Raw genomic sequence first — 26,085 nt, 5'->3', positions numbered from 1 at the left:
ATAATAGTGTATATTTCTCCTAAAGCTCAATTCTATAGAACAATTGTAATGTTGTATTTTCAACCTATAATGATATCTCTAAAATATTTTATAACATGTCATACAAATAATTAAATTTAAAGTTTTAATTTTTAGATATGCATCATTTACAATTTGATAATTTGACAGATTATTAAAATAGGAGAATTGATATTATTATTCATAGATTTGAATTTATGTGTCTCATGTGTATAAGTCAATTTGTCTATAATATTTGTAATTTATTGTAAATAGTGCTTTCTAAATATTACAAGTTCAATTCCTAAACCATAAAATTTATAACATCCGAAAGTTTAATCTTATTTTGCTATAGTTGTTCCAATTCATAATTTTTTTAAAAATAAACAATTAAAAATATATCTATAAATTAATAATTATTAATTTACACTATAAAATAATAATTATTAATTTATAGATAAATTAATATCACTATAAATTAATAAAATGTCTTAGTCCCAACATTATTAATTTATAGAGGTTTTACTGTACCACACTTTGGCAACTCTTTATATAGAGAAAACTAGAACATAATTTCCTAATCCAAACAGGTAAACTAACTTATTTAGATTCCTCCTAAATAGAACTATTTCTAATTGGATTAGAGTTTTCCTTTTCTTTTAATCCACTTTCTTCTTCTTCAAGCTTAGCCCAACAGTGTGCAGTGGTGCGATCTAAATAAAGCAGAGATAAAATCGCAACGGACCAACTACATACCGCTTTTGCATACAAATAGAAATGGTCCGCAGCGATCTGTTGTCCGCTTTAAAAATTGAACGGTCTAGACCACATACGGATTTGACCGCCCTGACCGCAGTTACCATTCAAATCCAAAAACATTCACCCATACATTATTTTTTCTTAAGTAACCCTTACGATCGAAAACTCATTCGATCCTTCAAAAATTGCAAGTACACAAACACAACAGAAGTGTTAACTTTTCATCATCACAATTCTCTTTTAATCAAATACGAAATGATTAGAATTTTAGATTAACTGACACGGAACGTAATAATAATCTGAAACAACGGGACGGGTCAAATTATCATGTTTAACGTGCCACTAAGTACTTGACGATCGAGTGGGTTTTTAACCTATTCAAATAGAAACTTCATCTCTCTTTTATTTTTGTTTTTGGTTATCATTTTTCTGCTTATAACTTTTCAAAGTCGCAAGTTTACACGCGGTGTGTGCCCCACGCGTTGAATTAGACTCAGACAGAAGTCGCCAACTGGTGGAGTTTTGGGGTTTAACGACAACTCAAACAAACAAAAAAGTATATCGTTTACTCACACAACAATTTTCGAATTTAGATTTGGATCATGATATGTGGTAATATATAAATTTATAATCTACTTTTATACCAATTTTCACTAAATTTAAGTGTCAATTCAACAAAAATTAAAGGAAATTAATTTATACGGTATATGAAAACTCTAGTCAATAAAAATAATTGGAAGTTCGTTAATATGCAAACTATGAAGTGGTATTGGCTGGTCGGACGTTGACCAGACAAAACAGTGTTTGAACAAAATAGTGTTCAACAACATTGGAGAAGGAAAAAAAAATTCGTTTTGGGACCAAATAAACCATAAAGAAGAAGAGAACTTGTATTTTAAGACAAAAAGAGAAAGAAAACAAATCATATAGCTATAGTATGAGAACTAACTTTACAAATTTTATTCCATGTCCAACTATACTGATATTTTCTAACATATATCACAGTAAATAATTAAAAGTTTTGTTTATTGCTAAAATGATTGCATGATTATCATCTATTTTCTACTGTACAAAACTGGAAATGCGGAGTTATATATCTCTATATACACCAATGTTAATTGCTTATAATTAGTGTGTGAGAGTTACAGTCATTTCACTGTATAAATATTTTCAGTTCATTGAATTGAATTTACACTTTTCATAACAAAACTGAATAAAAGGGACTTAACATGTGCCCCATACCCATTATCCTTTTCCTATTTGATTTCTCTTTTATAATTGTGATGTTTTGCAAATCTTTTTGTCCTTACTTCAACAAAGTTAAATAAACTACAAGTACAAGTTTTGATAGGACGAAGACTTTTTCATCGATCGGTCTCTCGTGTTTACATAACTAGGAGTAACGCGAATTAGTGGACTCGTGTTTACATATTAATTAGAGCATTTGTAAACTGCAAGGAGATCTTTTGTGATTTACTAGCTAGTTTTCGTAACTTCTTACACATGTCACATCATTTTTAGTCGAATAAAACTTATCATTTAGAGACGTATAACTTGTGATCCAATTATGTGGGAAGTGGGAACACTTCACAAAGAGAATTATTTGACACGCTAATTTACAAGTTGGATCTTAGTAATCTCCTTGCGCCACCTTGTGGAAGAACTAGGACATAATGCAATAAAATATTACATATATATGCAAATTATCATTATCTTATCTTTTCTTTATGAATTTATATATATCATGGTTTCATGACCTAAGAGCACTTCTATCGGACTAGAATTAGAGATATTTTATGAACAAAATGTGTATATTGCAGTCAAATTACTATGTCTATATGATCTTTAGTATATTTATGATTTGGCTTATATTATTAATGTATTAATATTGGGTAATAAAACTTTGCATTATGTGAATGTTAGTATAATGTTATTATGTTAATGATATATATGCTAGCATATCTTATCACAACAATACAATAAATTATTGGATAAAATATCTATCGCTACCTATTTTATAATTGAGAGAAACTGATGAAGAAAAAAATAGAAATATATAAGCATTTATTAAACCTTTAGACTCTTATCTATCATACTTTTGGAATTGAATAGGGAGGTAGTCATGGTTATCTTGTCGAGTGTCGACGATGGCAACTCGTCGTGCAATTTTTTCTGCCGTACCTTTTTTGTCCTATATAAATATAATTGTTTTCTTTTGTAGTTTGCTACGAGACTACGTTGTCGATATGTTGAAAAAGCTATAGAATATATTAATACATTTTATTTGTCTATTTTTGCTCTTTTTATGGTTATTTTCTTTAAAGTGCATTGAGTCAAATATATAAAACGCCTTTCGGTAGATCTCAATTCTGGAAGTTTTGTACTAAAGAACCTTACTGCGTATAACACGTGTTTCTCTAATCATGATGTGTTATAGTATATACACTTATGACTTGTGAGAAACAAAACAAAGTAAATGACAAAACAAGTAAAGATGCGGCAAATAAAACGAAAAGAAAAAAAATATGAACTTAGAAACGCCTTTCGTATTTTTTTCCTTTTCGTTTTATTTGGTTCGTTTTCTATATTGGCAACACATATAGTTTGGTTCAATTCTGATCACTTAGGAAAAAGAAAAAAAAAAATCTTGATTTGGACTGATGATTAAAATTGGGGTTTGGTTTTCAAACTGAGCCCGTAATTATGACATAGATTGCTTCCAAAATTATTCATTGAAAAAAGTGAATAAATGATCATTGCTACAAGTATAAATTTAATATCTAAACAATGGGTAGGATTATTTAATGTTGAAAAAAAAAACTGTAGGATAGTGTAGATTCGTTTCACTCAGAACATTGCTTCATTTAGTTGAAAACGAATCACCAACATTGACTATGGATATTAAAGTTAAATAACATTTCATTATTTTTTTCACTTATAATTAAAGGTTTCAATATAGTATGTAACCATGATGTGTCAATGAATATCAACAAAATTCATTGGATTCTAGAGATAACATTCGTAACCAACTTCTCGTCCCCCATTCACCATTTTTCATTTTTATAATTATAATCACAATCTATCTTTCCAGCTAAGACAATATTTAATGAAATATGATTAGTTGTAAAAAATCTATGAGTCTACGAATGGTTGATACACTCTTTTGCTTCCCTTTTCCGAAGATAATCACAATTCACAACAATAGATTCCTACTATATTTTATTATGCATAAAGAATAATAAAAAAAGAGAGACAAAACAAAAGTTTGTCTTTAATCTTTATAAGCCGCAATACAAAGAGTGAGTTTTGTGTTGAAAAAGTCAAAAAATGAAGCGACTTGCTGGTGTTAAAGCAACACAATGTAAAGGGTGATTCATCCAGTCATCATTTTATACGGCTACACATCCACCGGTCCATATTTATTTGGGGCCATCACACTTCTTATTATATAATATACCATTTCTTTTGTGTTTTACTTTATCATAATATACTCTATACAATCTAAGAGCAAATCCAACCGTCCAAACTGGACAATCGTTACTCAGAAAAAAAAAATATACATATTTTAATTATATGATAACATTTTAATTTTTTTATTAAAATTTGACCACTACTAAAGAGACACATGTACATATAGGTAAAGAATTGGTTCTCAAATAAGTAATTTGAGTACCCTCCTAAATTCTTTCTCTTACTTTTTAAATATTTTTTATTTTCTTTGAAAAATTGGTTGAGGAACGATCACTAGATTTGCTCTGAGTAAGTTAAGTCGACAGATTATTCAATTATAAGCAGAGAAACGTACAGTTCCCCGGCCCTTTTCAAATTCAATTTGACTTCCAAAGCTTTCTTCTTTATTTAAGAAAGTTTTATGATATTTTGGAACGATTTGGTGACGTTAACGTTGTATGTTTCAAGAACACTAAACTTGTTGGAAAGAACAAAGCTAGGAGTTAATAATGTCTCCATCAAATCTATCAATCAAGATCCATTGAAAGATAGAATTGTTACGTTAGATTGCGTTCAGTGCTTGAATTTTTGCTAGTAATCGATAAGATGAGATAATGTATGTGTGTGTGTGAGTTGGAGTTGCGTTTTTAGACTCTCATGTCTCAACAACTGAGACACTCTCTTTATCTTTTTACTTTTTCTAGTAGTTTTAGCCTAATAAGTAAACCCACTCTTTACCACAACCTCTCCCTTATAGTAATGTTTCTGCCTAACTTCCCTCCTTTTCATCCTCATTTTAAGTTTACTCATCACATAAAACAAATGGCACTTATCACCATTCACCATATTGGTTTCCACCTAGGTGTATGTCTAACCACTGACAGTTGTAATGATTCTGATGTTTACTTACTATAGTTTTGTCCGTTTGTTTTGAGCTTTGCGTTCATATTTACATGTTACTATATAAACCCGTAACCTTTGTACATTATGTTACGTGTTTAGTGATCTTATCGACTATATTTAGCTGTGTTTTCATTTTAAAAGAGAGATTCTAAAAGTCAGATAAAGTAATCCCAACGAGAATAACATTTTTACCAATACTACAATAAGCAGATTCGTACGAGTCAAAATAAATGAAGTTTTACAATAGCACTCTTAACAAAAGACAAACGAACACACTAAATAACTAAAGCATGACATAACAAAAGACTTCAGTTCAGAACACGGCTACTTTGAGAGACATTTCATTTGTGAATCTGACACAATCATCTGTCTGCATCCAAATCATTCCTCTGCTTGAGGCGAACGCGAGGGGCTGCTTCAGTGTCAAAAACCACAAAACAAAAATATGTAAAGTATATGCGATATAGATATCATTCAAAATGTAATCTAAAGATAGCTTGAGATGGGGTACCTCTCGCGTATTGGGCTTTCTGCACCATCATATCCTCTTACTGCATCTTCTTCCATTATCTGTCCAGGGCTTTCAACTTGACCATTCTCAGGGCTTGACTTCGACCTTGACCTCGATCTCTCCCTCCTCTTCTCATATGGAGGAGGGCTCCTGCTTTCATCACGTTCCTTTTTTGGACTTCGGTTCCTCACAGCTCCATTCTCAGGGCTAGCCACCCTCTCCCTCCTACGGTCATCCCTCTTATAATCAGGGCTAAGTCTGGCTCTCCTGTAAGGGCTCGGGCTGCGTCGTCCGCGACCATAATCAGGACTAGTCCTTTCCCTCCTGTGAGCTACTGGACTAGCACCTCGGCCATAGTCAGGACTTCCCCTTTCTCTTCTGTAAGGACTCGGTGACCGCCTTCTCCTATCAGGTGACCTATCACGGCGTCTTTCAGGACTGTATCCGTTCCCTCTCGCATCATCATCTTTCTTAGCATACTCCACTGAGATCACGTTGTCCATCAGCTTACTGCAATAACAAACAAAAAAACAGACATTGGAGTGTGAAACTGAAGTAGGGAAAGCATTCAGGACAAATGAGAGTGTGAAACTGGACAAGAAAAGAAACCTTGAATTTGTAGATTCCAGCGCTCTGGTAGCATCTTCTTGCGACTCATATTGGATAAACGCAAAGTTCCTTCTGATTCTAACATTAACGATTTTTCCATACGGCTCAAAGTGTCTCTCCAAGTCCCGAGTCCTAGTGCCCTGTGCATCGAAGTTGATCACAAACAGAGTCTTGGAAGGTCTCATGCTAGACGATGATCTCCTTGAGCCACTACCTGATCTTCCAGCAGCTACACGGTCATTCTATACCAACGTATAAGAAATTTGCAATTCAATCACTAAAACCGTCTTGAATAGTATTAGTAAGTCTTAAAAATGATATTCAATTTTCTACCTTTGTCCACTCAACACGGAGTCTGCGTCCCGTGCGGCCATATTCATAGCGATCAAGCGCTCGGATGGCATCTTCAGCATCTCTCTCGTCTTCCATATAGACAAAAGCAAAGCCTGCGGAAAGAACCAAGAGGCAGAAATCAGAACAATCATATAAAGTAAACCAAGTAAATGAACCTCCTTCAATAGGATTTCTAATGTAAAGGCTCCTTCGAAATAGTCTTTACTACTTACTGTGACAAACATATATTTGAACATTCCGTAGAACCTAAAATCTCTACAAACTATTAAGTAGTTTTACAGACCTTGCATTATGGAATTAATATGTCAAAGAAGAACAACTGAAAATGAGGATGAGGAGGAGGAGGTCAGACGGAATTGTGAACAGAAACGCGGTGGTGCATTCTCCATTTTGATATGCTGTGAGAGGTTGGTATGATTCTACCAAAGAGGCCATGTCCAAGAGTAGGAAAAGTCAAGAGGAATGAAATGCAACTAAGGCAGAGGGTATGGGAACGTAGTGCCATTGCGCAGATGAAGGGCGACTCTTTAAAGCAGGAAATGGATTATTCCATAGGGTCCATCAATGGGGCAGGGTGGGAGAATGGGCATCCCAAATAATCCTGCGCCAAAATCAAATTTTGAGTATGGCGGTTTACCCTAAAATTACTCGGATCTTTTCTCTTCTCTGAGGTATGCTATGAACTTCATGCCGGGTGCTTCAAGTGGCTGGCTAGGCAGATGCTGGAATCAGATGACTGACGAACCAATGGCATACGGAATGTGGGATACGGTCCTCCAGAGATTCATACGGAATGAGCGTGTTCGTGGAAACAAGAACAATGTTTTTGATTGAATTTGGCTTGTTCATCGGATTTGGAGTGGTTTACAAGACTTTTTATCCATCCAAGTTGACAAAACAAAAGAAAGAAGGAAACTAAGAGAGAATAAAAAAAAGCCAAGAGCCAAGACTTACCAGCTTTCATATCAACCCTCTCGACCTTGCCATATTTTCTGAAAAGCCTCTCAAGATCACTCTCACGAGCATCATACTCAAAGTTCCCGCAGAAGACAGGCTTCATGTTTCCTAAAAAGAAAACACAGAAACGATTTAATAGCAGCTCCTCTCAACAACCAAAGCAACAAAGGAGATACCAGACAGAGCACATATATACAACCAAAATAAAACAATTAGACACACAAACATATGTTTAAAGATCATAGACAAAGAACACAACAGAGAAGCCAAACCACAGCAAAATTTTAGTATCCAAATATACTTCAAAATTCCAAATTTAAAACTATAATCACCACAACCCATAAACCCGCCACAGCAAAATCTGATCAGATATACTTCAAGATTTAAAAATTTAAAACTTAAATTCATCCACAACCCATAACAAGATTCAACAGCAAATATACTTCAACATAACTAAAAGGCAACTCCAATGAATCACAAAAGATTCAAACTTTGATCAAAAATATACATAAAGATTACAAATTGATAACAAATTCAAACTCCAATACATCACAAAACCTATAACATCCCAATCATAAAACAAAAGAAGTGCAGCTTAAAGTAATAATATATATCCATCCAGCTATGCTAAAACCTCAGATCTGACATGAATTATACAAGAAAACCAAAGCAAGAGAAGCTACAGACAACCATCGAAAGATTCAAAAAAGAAAATGAAATAGATATCGATTTTAATTTGACGAACAAGAAAAGACAGAGAGATAGAGAGGAAGAGCGAGAGACCAAACACAGAGATCAAAATTAAGGTATCTAGAAACTACAGACAAGAACAGCTGTTCTCAGATTACCTTAAACTTGAAAGTTGAAAAATCGTACCGGCCGTCGAAAGCTCAAAGTCGAAACCCTAGAGAGGATACACAAAAAGCTTCTCTAGATTTTTTTTTTGTTTGCTTTCTTCGAGGCTCCGCAGATAATAAATGTGAAAACAGATTATATATGTATTTTTTATTTTTATTTTTATTTTTATTTTTGTGGTCAAATATAATTGATTTTGTTAATAATGTTAAGTCTAATAACGCTTAAAGACTCTTTTGTTTTCGTTAATAAGTAGGATCCACTTTGGGCTTCTTATCTTTAAGTCTTAAGTCTTAACCACACACAAAATGTAAATTCATTTTACAAACAAGATTCTACAATAATCTCTTTTAAATAAATGAAATTAAAGAAGAATATACAAAATCTAGAAGAAAAAAAATCATATTATATATACTCATTTTTTTTTTTGCTAAGCAAGTAAATATCATATATAATGAAATGATTGGGTTTACATTTTGATTACCATATACTTTGATCCCTTGGCAAAAAAAGATAAAAACAAGGAAACAAAAACCGAGACCTACTAAAGCTTTTTCAAAAAGATATATACCCATTTTACACTATCATTTTTGGATTTGCAGACCATGTGTGTATTTTAAGCGTTACTCGTACAATTTCTAGGGAAAAAAAAGAAAAGAATTGGGCTAAAATACTGAGGCCATCTGCATTAGCATAATTTATTGGATGTTCTTAGCCTAATAAAATGTTTAATAATTTGAACAGTGGCCTTAGAACAGATTTTTGGGTCTTGAATTAGAAGAGATTTTAGCCAAGTTCTATGATCACGTGGCAATACGTGAATGGTTGAGTTTTTTTGCAATTGAGACAATTTTTCATTTCTCTTCCTCTTCCAAATCGCATCTAGGTTTTCGAAGAGAAAGAGACAAAATGGCGAAAGCTTTGATTTCTACATCTTCGCCGACTAAGGTATGTATTCCGGCCATTAAAACACTAAAATCGAGAGCTCTTCCATGTAGAAATCGATCTTTGCATAGCTTTTCCGACAAAGCCGTTAAAATTGTCTTCTTTTGTCGATTCATATGTCCGGCGATTTGAAGGCGAAGTCGAAGTCTTCTTCCTGAGCCTTTATCTCCTCGTCTCCTTTGTCTGGCAAATCTCATCTCCGGCGATATAGACAAGGTAGTCCCGTCGTTTCCTCTGTCAGTCCATGTTTTCTTCGATGTATCATCGATTTAGGGTAAAACTGAAATCTTTGAATTAGGTTTGGGTTTAGTAACATGGTATAGGGTTTCGTCTCATCTGTCAATTAAAGGTTTTGATTAATCAATATAGGATTTTAGTGAGCTTCCAGGATGTATGACTGAATTCCGAGTGTTGTATGTTGTATTTGAAATCAACCTTAACACTGATGAACTTTAATTGATTTTGCTTTGTTTCTGAGGCTTGTAGGTGAGGTTAACCAGGGTAAATTAAATCGGATAACCATCAACAAACCTGCATTTGCTCGAACCTAAAAGGTAAGTCACACTCACTATATGGAATGCAAGGTTGGTTTCCTGATTTGAGTGGTGTTGTGGTTTGTGTAGTAGTGTAAGTGTTTATTCACAGATTTTATTTGATTGTAGTGGCTTGTTAAGTGTTGTATGATTGTGTAATGAGTTTCTCAGAATTGTTTTGTGATGGTCTCGGATGTTTGATTAGGTTTATTTCTTGTATAATATAATTGAGTTGTTGTGAATTTAGTGTCACTTAGTTTTGCTTTGTATGTCTCAACATCTAACCTGATATCATCTGGTCATGTTCTCGTATAAGTGGTTATTCACGGATAAGTTCTGATTGTAGTTTTGCTTTTTAGGTTTGAGTCGGCTTAAAACTTTAAAACAGATTTCTATGAAAGCTCTAAAAGTTTTAAAACTTTTAAAACTGAATAATATGAATGCTTTAACAAAACTAGTTGAGTAGGTAATGAATAATATGAATGTCTTGGTTTACATAGCAAAACTTTTAAAACTTTTAACACTCAATGACCTTTATTTACTTCTGATTTGACTGAAGTAGGTAATGGTTATTTAGAATTAAAAGTCTCTAACAATACCAAACTTCTTAACTTCTCTATATTACATCCGACCCAAATACTCAATCTCTCATATCTTTTACTTCTCTTCTATCATCTATCTTATTTGCTTCTTTCTTAACCGATCTTTAATTCTTTCCAATAATATCTTTGCCTCAGCCTCTTCCTTGTTTAAATCTGATTGTTATGGAATCAAACAATACTCCTAACAGTCAATCTCAATCCTACTTTAGCCTTCTTAATTTTCCATATGACAGCTTTGCTCCTAATGTAAACATTGGTTCCTCTCAAATCCCTGCTTTTAGTTCACAAACTAGTTCACAGCCGAGTCAACCTCCCAGTCAATCAGAAGAGACAACAGAACAGCTTAGGGAGAGAAGGATATGGTCCACACAAGATGACTTAGTCCTAATAAGCGGCTGGTTAAACACATCGAAGGATGCAATAGTTGGGAATGACCAAAAGGCAGGGTCCTTTTGGATCCGTATAGGAGACTATTATGCATCAAGTAGTCATGTACTTGGTGGTGCTAAGCCAAGGCGCCCTGACCATTGTAGACAAAGATGGCAAAAAATCAGTAAGGAAGTTAGCAGGTTCTGTGGAGCTTTTACAGAGGCAGAGAGTGAGAAAGCTAGTGGCCTGAATGATTTAGATATTCTGCAGAATGCTCACCAAATCTACACTAACCTGTACAAGAAGAAGTTTGGTTTGGAGTATGCTTGGAATGTGCTATGCTATGAACAGAAATGGGTAAACCTGGAGGCCATGAACCCCACTCCAAAGACAACCAGCTCTAACAAAAGAAAAGTTGATGAAGCTGCACCATCTACAGGTTCTGTCATTGGTGAGCACGAGAGCAGGCCTCTGGGCATAAAGGCAATGAAAAAATTAAGGAACAAAGGTAAAGAGAAGGTTGCACCATCTGCAGAGTTTAGTTACATGTGGGAGATAAAACAGAAGGATTTGGAGGGCATGAAAGAACTCCAAAAGATGTCCATTCTTGACACTCTCATTGCCAAGAAAGAAACTCTAGACGAAGATGAAAAAGCTCTAAAGAAGAAGCTAATGGCTGAACTGTTTTTAACTTAACTATGTTTTAACTATGTTTGTTTTAACTATGTTTTTAATGTGTTTATGAATTTAAAGAAGAAGCTAACGGTTCTAAAGAAGAGTAATGAACTTAACTATGTTTTTAATGTGTTTATGAATCAGATATGTGACATTGTTCAACTTGTTCTCTTATGTTTTTAATGAATCTCGGATGTTTGGTTATGAACTTGTTTTTGTTTTCATTGTTATATATTAGTTGGATGACTTATATATGTGTTTTCGGTTTCAGGTTGAAGAAGACATGGGACTTGACTCTATATACGACTATGGAATAAACATCCCATTAGACTATAGTTCCGAAGAGGAGGAGGCTGAGACCTATTACTATCCTCCGCAACCATCAACTGAGATTGGATTCACAATTCTGTGGAGCCGTGAAGCTGAACCACTACCTGATTATGAGACACAACTGATCCAGCTCAAGGACCAACTGATCCAGCTCAAGGAACATCAAAACCATCCAGATCAGAGGTTGGTGAACCTGGAGCGGCTTGTACTAAGGCACGAGAGAAGAGACCATTGTTTCAAACGACTATGGAATTGGTAGTTGTTGTTTGCTTTGGTATGATGGTTATGGTAGTGGTACTTCTCATGATTACTAAGTAAATTTGTTAGGCTTTTTGAGAAGGAAAACAAGTAGTGAACCCGTGATGAATAATGTATGATTGTAGTCTTTTTGGTATTTGGATTGTAGTTTTAAAGAGAGTCACATGTCTTTGTTTGTAAGGAAGACCAAAGTTCACATGTGTTTGTCCGAAACACAACTTGATGAATCACAAGAGTTATGTGCCCTCTATATATATGTTTAGTAATACAAGATTTTGTTTCATAAAAATCAACCAACTCCTTCTCTCACCAAAGACATACAATCAAAGTTCTCATTCCAAGTTTTTTTTTTCTTGTTTCATTTTCTCTTGTTCATCTTATGGCATCTTCTTCCAACAATTTTCACTACCATTATGATCCAAATAGTGATAGTTTTAACCAATTTTTTCAAGAGCAATTTGACCATCAATTTGAAGCTGATGAAGAGGAAATTCCGGCAGAAAGGAGTAACATTACATATATCGATAGAAAACGGGAAGAAGGGCACGAACGCTTGTGGAACGATTATTTTACTGATAATCCGACTTACACGGAGAGGCAATTTCGCAGACGGTTTCGAATGAACAAGTCATTGTTCTTGCGTATTGTGAATCGTCTCAGTGAAGAAGTTCCATATTTTCAACCAAAAAAGGATGCAACCTTCCGGAATGGTTTAACACCGCTACAACAATGTACTGCAGCAATTAGACTATTAGCATATGGAACTGGGTCGGACTCAGTTGACGAATATAAACGTCTTGCTGAATCGACTGCTCGTAAATGTTTGGAACATTTTGTCGTCGGCATAGTCGACTTGTTTGGCACTGAATACCTACGCCGACCCACACCAGAGGATCTTCAAAGGCTACTCTTTTATGGATAACAGCGGAGTTTTCCCGGGATGGTTGGAAGCATCGACTGTATGCATTGGAAGTGGAAAAATTGTCCAACCGCTTGGAAAGGAATGTATTCACGAGGCACCAGTAAACTGACAATTGTTTTGGAGGCGGTAGCTTTACCAGATCTCTGGATATGACATGCATTTTTGGGAGCTCCAGGTAATTGTAACGATTTAAATGTTCTTAAACAATCACCAGTATTTAATGACATTATTTACGGTCGAGCTCCCGAAGTTACGTACTATGTCAACGGAAGTGAGTATAATTTGGCTTACTATCTGACGGATGGTATTTACCCCGAATGGACAACATTTGTTAAATCCATCCCACAACCACAACACCCGAAACATCGTTTGTTTGCAGAACGTCAAGAAGGTGCACGAAAAGATGTTGAGCGTGCATTTGGAGTCCTACAATCTAGATTCGCCATGATTAAAAATCCATCTCTTTTATGGGCGAAGGGTAAAATTGCATATATTATGAGAGCATGTCTCATACTTCATAATATGATTGTCGAAGATGAACGAAATTCATACACACTCTATGACGAACAAGAATTCCAACAAGAAGATAGAACCGGATCCTCTGTAGATCATACGTTTTCAGTAAATATGGCTTCAAATCTAGAGGGTTTAGGTGATGGTCATACAAGAATTTGTGATAGACAAGCACATCACAAATTAAAGGAAGATTTGATTGAGAATATATGGAATAAATTTGGACATTAAACTATGTATTAATTAAATAAAATGTTTGTGTGCTTTAATTAATTAAGTTATATGTTTGTTTTTTTTTTTAAATTTAAAATGTTTTTTTTAATAAAAATTTGGTATTGTATTTTGAATTTTAGTATAAGTTTTTTAAGTTTGCAATTTAAATGTTATTTTCTAAAGATTTTATAACTGTAATATGTTTAAGATTATTATATTATTAAATCTAGTGATCTTAAACATGTTCTCCCAATAACCAACTTCTTAACAAAAGATCTCAACTAATGATCTTACATTATTTTCATAATATTTTTAATCTAAGAGCATGGGCATTGGTGTCCCATGGTTTTTGATCTCCCAAATTTAATATTATTATTTTGAAAGTTTCTTATTTTTAGTATGAGCATTGCTGTCTATTTGTATTTGGTCTCTCGAATAAAATAATAATATTTTGAAAGTTTAAACATTAATTATTTAAATTAAAAAGTAAATTCACAGTAAAGATTTAATAAAAATAAAACATATAACATTAACATTGAAAACATAAAAAAATTACAAAGTTACAAAAAGTTGAAAAACAAAAACATACAATTAAGACATTAAAAATAGAAAACATAAAACATACAAACATCAAAAGTAAAAACAAACATTTTATTCAATCATAGAAATTTTAAAATTAATCTTCATTATCGGGAAGATGTCCAAAGTTAGTCCAAATATGCTCAATCAAATCATGTTTTAGTTGGTCATGGGCTTGTTTATCCCGAAGTCTTGTTTGACGAGTAATCGTAGTGCCGATATTTGAACCCACACCGGCGGCACCAACGGTATATGTTTCATCCACATGTTCTCCGTGTTGAAATTCAGAAACAATGTTTCGGAAACGGTATGTATGTCGTTCATCTTCGACAATCATATTATGGAGTATTATGCATGCTCTTATAACATTTGCCATTCTGGCGAATCTAGCTTACAAGACTCCAAAGGCACGCTCAACATCTTTCCGCATAACTTCTTGTTTTTTTAGAAAAAAGAGAATTTTTCATACCTTGTGGAAGTCGAATAGATTGAATAAAAGTGGCCCAATTCGGATAAATACCATCAGTGAGATAGTACGCCAAATTGTACTCCCTTCCGTTGACAACGAAGTTGACTTCCGGAGCTTGACCGTTAATTATGTCATCAAAAACATTAGATCGATCAAGAATATTAAGATCGCTCATAGTACCTGGAGCTCCAAAAAAGGCATGCCATATCCAGAGGTCATATGAAGCTACCGCTTCCAACACGATTGTAGGTTTTCCGGTTGATCGTGAATACATGCCTTTCCAAGCCGTGAGACAATTCTTCCACCCCCAATGCATACAGTCAATGCTCCCAACCATCCTGGGAAATCCACGCCGTTCATTCTGATAGAGTAGTCGTTCTAGGTCCTCCGGTGTAGGACGTCTTAGGTATTCATCTCCAAACACTTGGATGATGCCGACGGTAAACTCGTGCAAACATTTCCGAGCTGTTGAAGCACCAATTCGTACATACTCGTTAACACTGTCAGACGAACTACCATATGCCAATTGACGAATTGCTGCAGTACATTTTTGTATAGGTGATAGACCAGCCCGTCCGGTTGCATCCTGGGTTTGGTGGAAATATTCGACTTCGGTAGAGAGACGTTGCACAATACGCATAAACAATGGCTTGTGCATGCGAAACCGTCGCCGAAATAAATATTCTGGAAATGTTGGAGTGTCACTGAAATAATCATTCCAAAGACTATTGTGGCCTTCTTCCCGGTTTCTCGGGATAAAAATCCTTTTTTTGGCTCCTTTGGTTCAGGAATAATATGTGAATTTTCATAATAAGCATCAAAATTATCACCATCATCTCCTTGGTAGTGATAATGACCATCATCTCCTTGGTAGTGATAATGGTTTGAAGATGATCCCATTTCAAATAAAAATAAAAATAAAAAGAGTCAACTTGTATTGAAGAGAAAGAGATATCTTGTATTGAGGAGAAAGAGAGATCTTGTATTGAGGAGAAAGAAAGAAATAACTTGTATTGAGAAAAGAATGAGAGCTCGTGTGAATGTTTTGTTGCTTTGATATTGTTTGGTGTTTCATTTTATGGTCGCATATATATAATGAAAGACTAGTGAGCTTGAATGTGTAACCCGTGATGTTTTCTTTGGTGTTGCATTATGGTCTGCTTGCAATGTGTAACCCGTGACATTTCAAATAAATACTGCCTAGAAACATAGTACATCCTGACTCTTTTACAAGTACATAATGCCAAGAATCAAAGCCCGTGAGCCTCAACTTTATAATGAAGAATCTGTGACTCTATAGTGTAAAAACAAGTACATACTGCAAAGAGAAAGTCATTACAAAAACAGAGTCATTAAAAAGGAATAGCATGAACATCCGAGTCATTACATTACATGAGCACCCCAACTAAATGTCTCCAATCTGATTTAAGTAGACATAAACAAGATACCTAGAAGACCTACCACAATAGCCGTTACACCAACAACCAGGAAATCAGTTACATTTCTAAACCTATTTTCCTTACCTAGCTCAGAAACTACATTCTCTAACATAACCATCTTCTGTTCAGTTGCATAACTCTGATCCCTAACCTGATTGATGTTTGATTCATAGTCATTGAAGAATGTTAAGTAATCTACCTTCTCAGCCATCACTTCATATCGTCTTTCACTGTCTCTCATCTCCTCCATTACAGCCACATCCCACCACTTGTGAATATGCATCTCTTCATCATCAACATTTGGACATGTGAAGAACCTGCAATAAGTAACAGAGTTATCATATATAGTAAAACTTAAACTTCAATAACATTAGAAACAGAACAGCTAAAATCACATACCTTTTGTTGTAGCAGTTGGATAGAATAGGCTGAGCACCATAGTAGCATACCTTGGGGAATCCATGCTCAACCTCAAGTTGAGATGGGTATTGACTCGACTCAGCATTGATGAACCTACTCTCTGCTTTATCCATAAGAATCAAAGCTTCTATTTCTCGGTCCTCAGTGTCCTCTGAGTACCTATCAAACTGATCTGATGACTCAGGCTGGGAGTAGCTATAGTCTTAGCCCATTTCTGAGTTAACCTGAAGATAAACAAGAAGAAGCAGATTAGACTTAATAGAACAAATGTTAAAAAGAAATCACAATCTGATTTAAGTGAGTTAATACTTTCATTAATACTTAAGTGAGTTAAGACTTAAGATAATAATACAGATAACACAATATATTGATAAGATAATAGACTTATATAGATTCAGTTTAAAACATGGAATACAAAAGCCGAGTTACTAGAACAGGAAATACAATGCATAGAAACTTAAGCAAGAAATACAAACAACAAACACATAGTTAATATCAGAAATACTGGGACACTATCTTGTTCATGATAACTTCTTCACTCGCATTCAAGGGTTCCTTTTTGGCTAAGAGAGTGTATAGGATGGCCAACTTTTGTAGTTTCTCGTTTTCAGCCAATTCCTCTTTCTTGACATCCCACATGCTCTTATACTCAGCAAGAGTCTTCATGTTTGTGGACTGAGCATTGTTCTTCTTTGCCTTTGCAACCTTGATCCCTTCTCGCCTTTTCTCATAGTCCTCAACATTGCAGCTTGATGCTTGTGAACCTTCAGCAGCTGGTTTCCTCTTTGTTGCAGGCTGAGATGGAAGCGTGTTAATAGTGTTAAGGCTGAGCCATTTCTGCTCAAACCTTAACAGACACCAACAATGTTCAAGGTTAAACCTCTTCTTATGGTTAGAGAAGTAGATATCATGTGCATTCTTAAGATATCATTTTCAGAATGATCAGAGCTGTTCAGTCTCTATGTAGCTGCCATTGCCCCACAGAACTTGTTAGTTTGGTCATTTATCTTGTGCCAACGCTGCTTGCAATGTGTCACCAGCATCTGTTCACCACCATTTCTAGCATGAGGAGAGTCAGCATAGTACCGGCTAATCCTTTGCCAGAAGCATCCTCCCTTTTGTTGATTTGCAACAATGGCATCATTTAAAGTGTTGAGCCATGCAGAGATCAGGACTTCATCATCAGCAGGTGCCCATGTCTTTCTCTCCTTGTGCTCCAATGGTGTTTCTTGAGAAAGAGGTGGCGCCTCAGAAGGTTGGGAGCTGAGAGGAGGCATTTGTGAGTTGTTCTGTCCAAAAGGTGGATAACTTTCAAAACGAAAGTTTTCATTTATACCACCTTCTTCTTGACTGTTAAGCATGTTTAAGTAAGAAGAATACTGATAAAAGGGATTCGTAGAATCCATATGAGGAATCTTAGAGAATAAGTAGAGAAGAGAAGGGATTAGATAAGAAACGCGATTAGAACTGAGAAGGGGTTACAAAATGAAAGAAGATGGTTGGGGTTTAATAGGTTAAAAGGTAACTTGCAATAAGTAACAAAACATAATGAGCTAACAACCACAGTCTATTCACAATTTATGACAAGTACACTTCACAAAAAGCTATGAAGTATTCTTTACTGGCTCATTCAATTTAAAGGTGGCATAAACACATATGAAGAAGAAAGCTATGAAGTAGGTATTACTATGGATGCATTGGTGTCTTTACTTGCTAATTCATTTTACTTGATAATTGTATCAGTAGCATTCAATTTATGTGACTAAACAAGTAACTATGAACAAACCAGACCAAAATGTCACCAACCAGGAAATCATAATCAAGAAGCAAGCATATCAATTAACCAGGCTATTTAACTAGACATTACTAGTCTATTTCCCTATACATTACACAGCTAGTTTGTATGAGTTACTACCAAATCTGAATATGAGCTAAAGGGATTCAAGTTTTATGAGTTACAACTACTTTTGTTGAGTACTACCGGAGAATAAACTATAGCTAAATCGATAATCCTACACAGAACGATTAGAACAAGCTATACACAGAGACTAACCCTAAAGCAAATCAGAGAAATCTCAAATTGGAGGAAGAAGACAAACCTTATTTCGCACGATTGAACCGCCGGACAAGCTTCGGGATACACAGAAGATCGTTTTCGGCTTAAAATCGGCGGAAAAGAGGAAGAAAGACATGTCGGGAATTCGTCGCCGTCGAGATAGAAGAGAGAATTCGAAAACTTTCTCTCGAGAAAGTGTCGCGTGTTAACCCTACCCAAAGACTTCTCCCAATCACCACCTTCCACGTGTTCAAGTAGACGGACGAAAAATGTCGCGTTTAAAGAGTCGATTCTTCAGTATTTGGCCATTTTTGATTTAATTTTAAAAAACAATTGTCGGAGGACGGTCCAAAACTACGCCATTGCAGATGGTCTAAAAACACTAAAAATTGATCCCCAATGCAAATGCCCTGAGAACCGTCGTTGCTCTGGGAAGTATCGGAAGGAACCCTGAAGACATGCTCCCTGTCAATATCTAGTTGGCTTTTGATAAAATACAAAACAGAAAATTTTTTTTCTCTCATGTTCTTCTTCTCTCTTTCCTCTGTCGACAAAACGCGTGAGCTTTTTTTATCTCCTTCCTTATCTCTACTCTCATTCACCTTAAAACCACCGTCTCCCTCCGCCACGCAGCAGCAATTCACGTCATTCAGAAACGACGGAGATATCGCTTTTTGTGCAGAGTAAGAGCTTTATATCAACGCAAGGATGGGACTCGGATACGGTGGTTGATTACAGGATAAACGAAGACGAGTTCCATAAAATCAGCTTGATGGACTGTGATTTCTTTATCAGAAAACCGCCTGATCTCTAACGATGTTTATGATTTCAGGGAGGTGTGTGAGTTCATTCAATGTCTCGAATTGCTCGTTTTATTCGGTTTCTCTAGTTCCTGGGTTCATTTGTTTGTTTGTAGATGCAGATGTATGTTACTCCTCCGGATACATATATTTTTACTCAATTCCCAGAGTTCTTGCTCCAATGCCTCAAAACGTTAGTCAATTCATCCCATTCACCTTCACTCTACCTGGTAATTGGTAATTGTATACAATATGTTATCTTATCTACGCTGAGCTGTACAATTATTTCTAGACTGAAATTTTGAACTAAGAAACTTACAAAGTGTTGTTAATGGTAAGAGATTTTGCCACCATTTACTCACTTAGTATAATCAGAAACCGAGAGTGTGGCAGCATTTGGTTTGAACATAAGCGCCCCCAGTTAGTTTAACAATGCTTCAAGTCTTGATCAAAGGGAACATTTGGTTTGAACATAAGCGCCCCCGTGTTGCCTATCTCTGTATGGTTTGAAACATTATAGTTAGATGGTAAGGTATTTTAACAAGGTTATAAACATTAGGCTGGTTTGATGAACGTTTTGTGATATGGTCTCAGTGTCTGGCTTTTGTAGTGTGTTAAGGAACCTATTTGTCCTGTTTGTTGTGGTTTTTGTATATTGTTCGTTACGGTGACTGTGTCTTTGGGTTGTGTGCAGCTACGATTATCACAGACAGAGAGATAGGGAGGTCGAGGTGTTTTGGTTTTGTCAGCTTCAGCTGTGAAGATTCTGCAAACAAAGAGATAGGGAGGTCGAGCCATGGCTGGGTTGTTTTTAAGCTTGATATAGATCTTAACTGTAAAAATGTTGTGACTTGGCTATATACAATCTTAGGTCTATGGTTGGGGAAGAGGAGAACATGGAAGGCTCGGGTTAGGTGACAATGGCAGAGGTGACACTAGCAAACCTTGTAGGCCAATTTGACTGGTCCAAATGGGGTTGAAGATCTTGCTAAAGCCATTGGTATCGATGGATATATGCGGCAAGTTTCCTCTCATTGTGTTTCCATCTTCTGTTATGTAAACTGCTTTCTCTTTCACCTTGTTTTGTAACACTACTAAGACGATTTGTAAGAATTGACAACCCTTCATTTTGGAATATAATTAAGCAATTGTTTAAAAAAAATGAATTATGAGGATTAAGCAACCTTAATAGAGTTTCTCTATTGGAAGGGTGATTTTGTTTAAAGTTGTTAGTGGGTTGCTTTGATTAGTTTAGTATTAAATGTATTATTAGTTTAATTTTGAGCAATGTTAAAGAGGTTCTCGAGTGGACATGGTCTAAGTTGTTTTTGTAACAAGATCATGAAGGGATTTGGTTCATCATCACAAACTTGAGATACAGTTCATACAACTCCCATAACAATAATCCTATAATGGTGTCTCTTGCAAGGCTTTTTAAAACCTTTTGAATCCAGCCTTCCGATGATGTAGTACCACCTTTATATGAATCTCCTCTTCCCACCAAGTCTCTAAACCGAAGATCTCCGGAGTCTGACACCAATGCATAGATCACACCGTTCATGTGTCCTTTTCCGATCACTCCCACCACTGTTTTACACCCGTTCACTGCTTTACTCCTCTTCAACGACCAAGCTAGATACTGTCTCCAAGCAAAGAAAAAAAAAACATTACTTTATCGAGTACTATCGGTTTTTGGTCTTTGGCTCTGTTTTGGTTTTTATGCTTACGGTGTCTCTTTCGTGTATTAGAGGTAGTAAGAGTGATGGGTATAAGAAACTTAGCCGTTCGTATAGCTGCAAACTTCCATTGCTTTCATCAGTTTCTTGTTCCTGTTGCAATGAGTATACAAACCCCAAAGTTACAAACTTTATCATATTCTTCAAAAGTTTAACTAAACCCGAGTTGGGGAAAAGAAAGCAAAACCTTAAGCTCAGCTGCGGATATACTGGATGAAGATGTGATTGCCCGAGTCACAGCCATCACCAGATTATACTTCTCTCCCCATTTCAGTGAGTTCCAAGCCCTTTCGAGCTACAACATTAACATAAAAAAAGCCATTAGTCCCATTGGTTTTAAATCCATCTTGCATATGTTAGTCAGAAACAATTAGTTGTTAAACATTACTGTGATTTCGATGGGTCTGTCTCCAAGAACCAGCTGTGCACCAACTTCCTCAGAAGCTTTCCGAGCAGCACGAAACTACATGCAAAAGTTTGATCAAGAACATTCTCAATGTCTAAAAACGAACCTTGGATACTCAAAACCATACCTCATCCCCAAAAGGTCGGTCAGCAACAGAAGATAACTTAGAAGAGAAAACCGCTAAGAGAAGCCGCAAGGCCAACGCAGTTTGGCCTCCTATGATCATCCCAACCAACACACACACCAAAAAAATACATCAAACATTGAAGCAAAAGCAAGTACATGGATAAAGAAAGGTAAAGTTACTGATTAGATCGTTATACCCAAGTCTAAGCTCCGGCCAACAGCACCAAGAAAGCCTGTTCCAGTCAACGACAACACTCCGGATTTCAAGTTTTGGTCAGCCTCTCCTCCAACACTCGAAGTATACATAATCCCAGCTCTGCAATATCAACATCAACCTCTGCAATGTGTTACTGTCAGATACTTTTGTTCCCCAAATCACAATTCCCATCACAACATAATGACCTCTCAATTTGTACCAAACCTAATCCAATTCCCTCAATTCATCAAATTGACAACAAATTCTCAAACTTTCATAGATAAACTCATCAAATTTCACATAAAACCCTAAAAAGAATTTGACTTTCCTGCTACGACAGAGCTCGACGGCGACATTATCAGGTTTCAAAGTACGGACGACGCGTTCAACGACGGAAGCAGACTCCGGCGAGATATGAGAAGTACCCACAAGCCAAATCGCTTCCGGCTCAACGAACTCCTTGCGCCAAGATGGAACAGGGCCAAAGCTCTGTTTCTGGACCAGAACCAAAGTCCCGTTATCAGCGAGGTCAAGCAACTCCGGGAAAGTTTTAGCGATCGCGGCTCGTGAGTCCGACGCAATCTCGTTGCGGAAATCAAAGTCCGGCGGAGGAGTCTGGACGGAGACGGAGACTGAGAGTTTGGTGGGTTTGATGAAGAAAGGCTTTGAATTTAAGGGTGTGAAGAAGGGGAAGGTTACTGGACTTGGAAGGAGTTTCATCGGATGCTGATGAACTCCGAGAGAGTCAGAGAGGATGAGATGATGATCAAAGTTTAGATTTTTATTTTCTTGATTTCAACAAATCGGGTGTTGTGAAAAGATTGAAACTTTGATTGGTTTAGAATACATTTGGGTTGTTTTGTGATTTTACGAGGATGATAAGAGTGCACGTTAATGGCCACAATGGTACTTTGACGTTTTGACATTAGTATGAATCAACCAAACATGAAACTATCCAATTCAGTTTAGTCGATTCTCAAATCTTTATTTACCTTACGATTTTGCATATATCATAATATATAGTCTAACATTTGTATCTTATCCCATCATCATTACACATTCTAAGCATATGGTTAACTCATACAGTCATACAACAGTCAAACTCGTAAGTAACAAGTGGTCAGTGGTCACTAAACTCACTTTTGGGGCTTGACCGGCATTGACCGATCACCGGATAAGTTATCATAGCACGTGTAGTAGGCAATTAAGACAATGTTCATAGGCCATAGGGGCGGGCATTAGCACGTGATGCTGGACAATGAACAAAAAAACATGTAAAAGTAAATTTAGTCAGGTCGAAGGAAGCAAAGAAGCAAAAGAGGAGCAAAAGGACCGGAGGTTGTCGTATGGGTGAAATCACTGAAATGTGGCTTTTATATAACTTGGTACAATGGGTAGGGGCCTGCATCTGCATGACCTTTCTCTAATGCATATATGTAGAAAAAAATCATGTCGAGTATTAGGTATTCTAATTATATCCTCCATGATACCTTTAAATGGCTGTGTGTTAGACGTACTGACGTAGGATTGAAGATAGTAATAGTTTAATACCTAACATGGGGTGTGATTAGAGGATGATCTCACAACATTTTTTAGTGATCTTGTGGGCTGTAATTATGAAACAAATAAAATATGGAAAACGAGCCTATAGGAGAGTCCTACCGTGATACACAAATCGTGTGGGACATTTCATTCTCATAATGTATAAGTAAGACTCGTCGTCTTACCAAGCTTTGGCTGGCTTCCTTAAGTGCTCACCATTACCAATTAAAAGTATATCTTGGCTTTTTTAACTATTTTATTTCTGTCATTTTATTGCCTCTTTGGTACCCGTTCACCCTTAACTATTATTTGATCAACTAATTTTAAATTTCTCTTCGTAATATTGAAATCACGCAAGGTACGTGTTCGATTCGCAGCCTAGCCTTTTGGGTTTATTTTCACTTTAGGAAAAAAAAATCGTTGGCAAAAGTGGAATGAAAATACCTTTTTATACAACTCATTAAATAGAAAGGTCGATACTTGAATACTTGATACGGAAGGGTATCTTCACTATCCTCCAAACAACAACAAAAGTTCTGATTTGTTCAATTTCTTTCAAATTCTTCAATACTAGGTTTTAATACAATTTATAAAATTAAATGCCATAGGTTATTGACATGTGGTTGCAAACTCGGTGTATAACTTTTTCGTAAATATTATGATTAGTTTCTGCGCATTATGTGTTTTTAAAAAGCATTATATTAAACAATTATGTGCAATATAACATACCTGTAAATTTGTCACTCTTTTTTTTTCTTTTTTTTTTTGCAAATTATCATCTATGGTGTAGTTTGGCAAATTCACCAGAGAATGTCTTTAGGGAATTTTTCTGAAAAGAATTATAAAGATTACTATTAATAGCAAATACATAGTATACCTCGCTAATATTTTGCTCATTCGAGCAATGGAAAATATGTTTTTTTTGGTCCCATCAATTCTTTATACTAGTATGTTCCACTAGACCTCTACAACCTTACAATATACTGTATTTAATATTTGTAAGTTTTTAAACCCTTTTTCGTGTGGCTTAATAGATTATCCATAAGTCAAGCCACTTAGTTATTTTACCTCAGAGGCTCAACCCAATATAGAAGAAGCTCTACCCAATAGGCTACTATCGAATCAATTAGTGTAGTTTGCGATTTGGTCATCCTGAGTGGCTGTCTCTACATGGGGTTCACAAATCTACTCTTTTTATTTTATTTTAAATGGTATGTATTGTATACTAGTATAAAAATTCAATATGATCAATTGAGGAATGAGGTGAGAGGAAAAATGCAATTTCTCTTTATACGATCATAAAGAAATAAATATCATAATCAAATCTAAGTTGTATAAATGTGTAACAGCTAACATCATTCAACCAAAAACGGAGCTTCTTACGAATTTGCCACGGTTTTAAAATCTCTCTCATCTGAGAACATACCATATAACAAACACAATTTGATAAGAAAAAAAGAAAAAACAGAACACAAAACACATTTGTAACATTAGTTTAACCATATCAGACAAAACACATTCTTCTTATGTCGAATACTAAATCTCCGACCACCGGGAATCAAGAAACTACGACGTCGTCTCGTGAAGTATCAATCGCATTGCCTTCGAAACCTTCTGATCAGTCTACTCAATCCTCTCCAAGTTCTTCTTCTTCACCGAGACCGTCTTCTCTCACCTCCGCCGGTGGATCTCCGGCCAGGAGAACGGGGACTGGATTATCCGGGAAGCACTCTTTCTTCAGGGGAATACGGCTACGAAACGGGAAATGGGTATCGGAGATCAGAGAGCCACGTAAAACGACGAGGATATGGCTCGGGACTTATCCGGTACCGGAGATGGCTGCAGCGGCTTACGACGTGGCGGCTTTAGCTTTAAAAGGCTCCGACGCCGTTTTGAATTTTCCTGGTTTGGCTTTGACTTACGTGCCTCCGGTTTCGAACTCTGCTGCGGATATAAGAGCGGCTGCTAGCAAAGCAGCGGAGATGAAGCAGCCGGATCCGGGTGAAGCTGAGAAGGTATTGGATCCGACGGGTCAACCCGGGAAAGAGGAAGAAGTAGTAGTAGTAGAAGTAGAAGAAGGGTTTGAGTTTATGGATGAGGAAGAGATGTTGAATATGCCGACTTTGTTGACGGAGATGGCTGAAGGTATGTTGATGAGTCCACCGAGAATGATGATAACTCCGACGGTGGATGATGATTCGCCGGAGAATCATCATGGAGCTAATCTTTGGAGTTACAAATAAAAATATCCTTTGAAGCTGTCTTTTTCTTGGTTTTTTTTTTTGCCGGTCGAATGATTTTTTTTTTTTTTTTTTGGGTCGATGTAATGGGAAAGTCAAATAGGTTATTAATATTTTTGAAAAACGTTATTTTTATGCATTTTTGTATTTGCTCTATGAATTCGATTTTCTTTTTCTTTCTTTTTCTATTGATTTTTATAGGTATTTAATCCTTAGTTTTAGGTCAACTGTTTATTTATGCTGCTTTTAGATAGTGAAAGATTTTTTTTTCAAGAACAAATGTATAGAAGTATCTAGCAACAAAAAATGTGTGTGGTAACT

General features: G+C 35.9%; 5 protein-coding genes and 1 pseudogene across 17 annotated transcripts; 4 read left to right on the top strand and 2 right to left on the bottom strand.

Moving 5' to 3' along the window:
- Positions 1-5,274: 5,274 nt before the first annotated feature.
- Positions 5,275-8,614, bottom strand: LOC104761211 (serine/arginine-rich splicing factor RS41). Of its 4 annotated transcripts, none has more exons than XM_010484251.3 (6): positions 8,389-8,614; positions 7,538-7,648; positions 6,563-6,675; positions 6,230-6,471; positions 5,621-6,130; positions 5,275-5,524 (listed from the first exon to the last, which is right to left on the bottom strand). In XM_010484251.3, exons 2-6 carry the CDS (start codon positions 7,641-7,643, stop codon positions 5,491-5,493), a joined length of 1,005 nt encoding a protein of 334 aa, XP_010482553.1. In that variant the 5' UTR covers positions 7,644-7,648; positions 8,389-8,614; the 3' UTR covers positions 5,275-5,490. The 4 variants fall into 4 exon arrangements, with proteins under 4 accessions (XP_010482553.1, XP_010482555.1, XP_010482556.1 ...); XM_010484253.3 differs by having other exon boundaries at positions 5,275-5,521; XM_010484254.3 differs by lacking the exons at positions 7,538-7,648; positions 8,389-8,614 and adding an exon at positions 6,867-7,184.
- A 2,023-nt stretch (positions 8,615-10,637) lies between these two features.
- Positions 10,638-11,540, top strand: LOC147922932 (glutathione S-transferase T3-like). Its single transcript, XM_087498822.1, has 2 exons — positions 10,638-11,036; positions 11,115-11,540. Exons 1-2 carry the CDS (start codon positions 10,638-10,640, stop codon positions 11,538-11,540), a joined length of 825 nt encoding a protein of 274 aa, XP_087354948.1.
- Positions 11,541-12,486: 946 nt separating this feature from the next.
- On the top strand, positions 12,487-13,029 carry LOC147922931 (uncharacterized). The gene has a single exon (XM_087497843.1). The coding sequence runs from the start codon at positions 12,487-12,489 to the stop codon at positions 13,027-13,029; it is 543 nt and encodes a 180-aa protein (XP_087353969.1).
- Positions 13,030-19,121: 6,092 nt separating this feature from the next.
- Positions 19,122-20,836, top strand: LOC104761210 (glycine-rich RNA-binding protein 4, mitochondrial). 6 transcript variants are annotated; one of them, XR_015589356.1, is made up of 4 exons: positions 19,122-19,554; positions 19,641-19,748; positions 20,213-20,306; positions 20,390-20,815. XR_015589356.1 is itself a non-coding variant. In XM_087500062.1 (4 exons), the coding sequence occupies exons 1-4, from the start codon at positions 19,535-19,537 to the stop codon at positions 20,430-20,432; spliced, it is 228 nt and encodes a 75-aa protein (XP_087356188.1). In that variant the 5' UTR covers positions 19,133-19,534; the 3' UTR covers positions 20,433-20,836. The 6 variants fall into 6 exon arrangements, 2 of the variants coding, with proteins under 2 accessions (XP_087356188.1, XP_087356187.1); XM_087500062.1 differs by having other exon boundaries at positions 19,133-19,554; positions 19,641-19,711; positions 20,390-20,836; XR_015589357.1 differs by having other exon boundaries at positions 19,200-19,554; positions 19,635-19,748; positions 20,390-20,616.
- Positions 20,769-23,022, bottom strand: LOC104761209 (uncharacterized). 4 transcript variants are annotated; one of them, XM_087500058.1, is made up of 7 exons: positions 22,307-23,022; positions 21,984-22,123; positions 21,788-21,876; positions 21,643-21,717; positions 21,442-21,549; positions 21,246-21,347; positions 20,769-21,157 (listed from the first exon to the last, which is right to left on the bottom strand). In XM_087500058.1, exons 2-7 carry the CDS (start codon positions 22,090-22,092, stop codon positions 20,858-20,860), a joined length of 783 nt encoding a protein of 260 aa, XP_087356184.1. In that variant the 5' UTR covers positions 22,093-22,123; positions 22,307-23,022; the 3' UTR covers positions 20,769-20,857. The 4 variants fall into 4 exon arrangements, with proteins under 4 accessions (XP_087356184.1, XP_087356183.1, XP_087356185.1 ...); XM_087500057.1 differs by having other exon boundaries at positions 21,984-22,102; positions 22,307-22,944; XM_087500059.1 differs by having other exon boundaries at positions 21,984-22,102; positions 22,290-22,837.
- A 1,835-nt stretch (positions 23,023-24,857) lies between these two features.
- On the top strand, positions 24,858-25,946 carry LOC104761208 (ethylene-responsive transcription factor ERF025 pseudogene; annotated as a pseudogene). Its single transcript, XR_015588868.1, has one exon. The product of XR_015588868.1 is annotated as an ethylene-responsive transcription factor ERF025 pseudogene (transcript).
- The last annotated feature ends 139 nt before the right edge of the window (positions 25,947-26,085 follow it).

The sequence above is a fragment of the Camelina sativa genome, chromosome 18 (genome assembly GCF_030686135.1).
Source record: "Camelina sativa cultivar CO46 ecotype springtype chromosome 18, ASM3068613v1".
Lineage (NCBI taxonomy): Eukaryota > Viridiplantae > Streptophyta > Magnoliopsida > Brassicales > Brassicaceae > Camelina > Camelina sativa.
The sequence above is the reverse complement of the archived record's forward strand: the minus strand, read 5'-3'. Positions and strand labels throughout refer to the sequence as shown.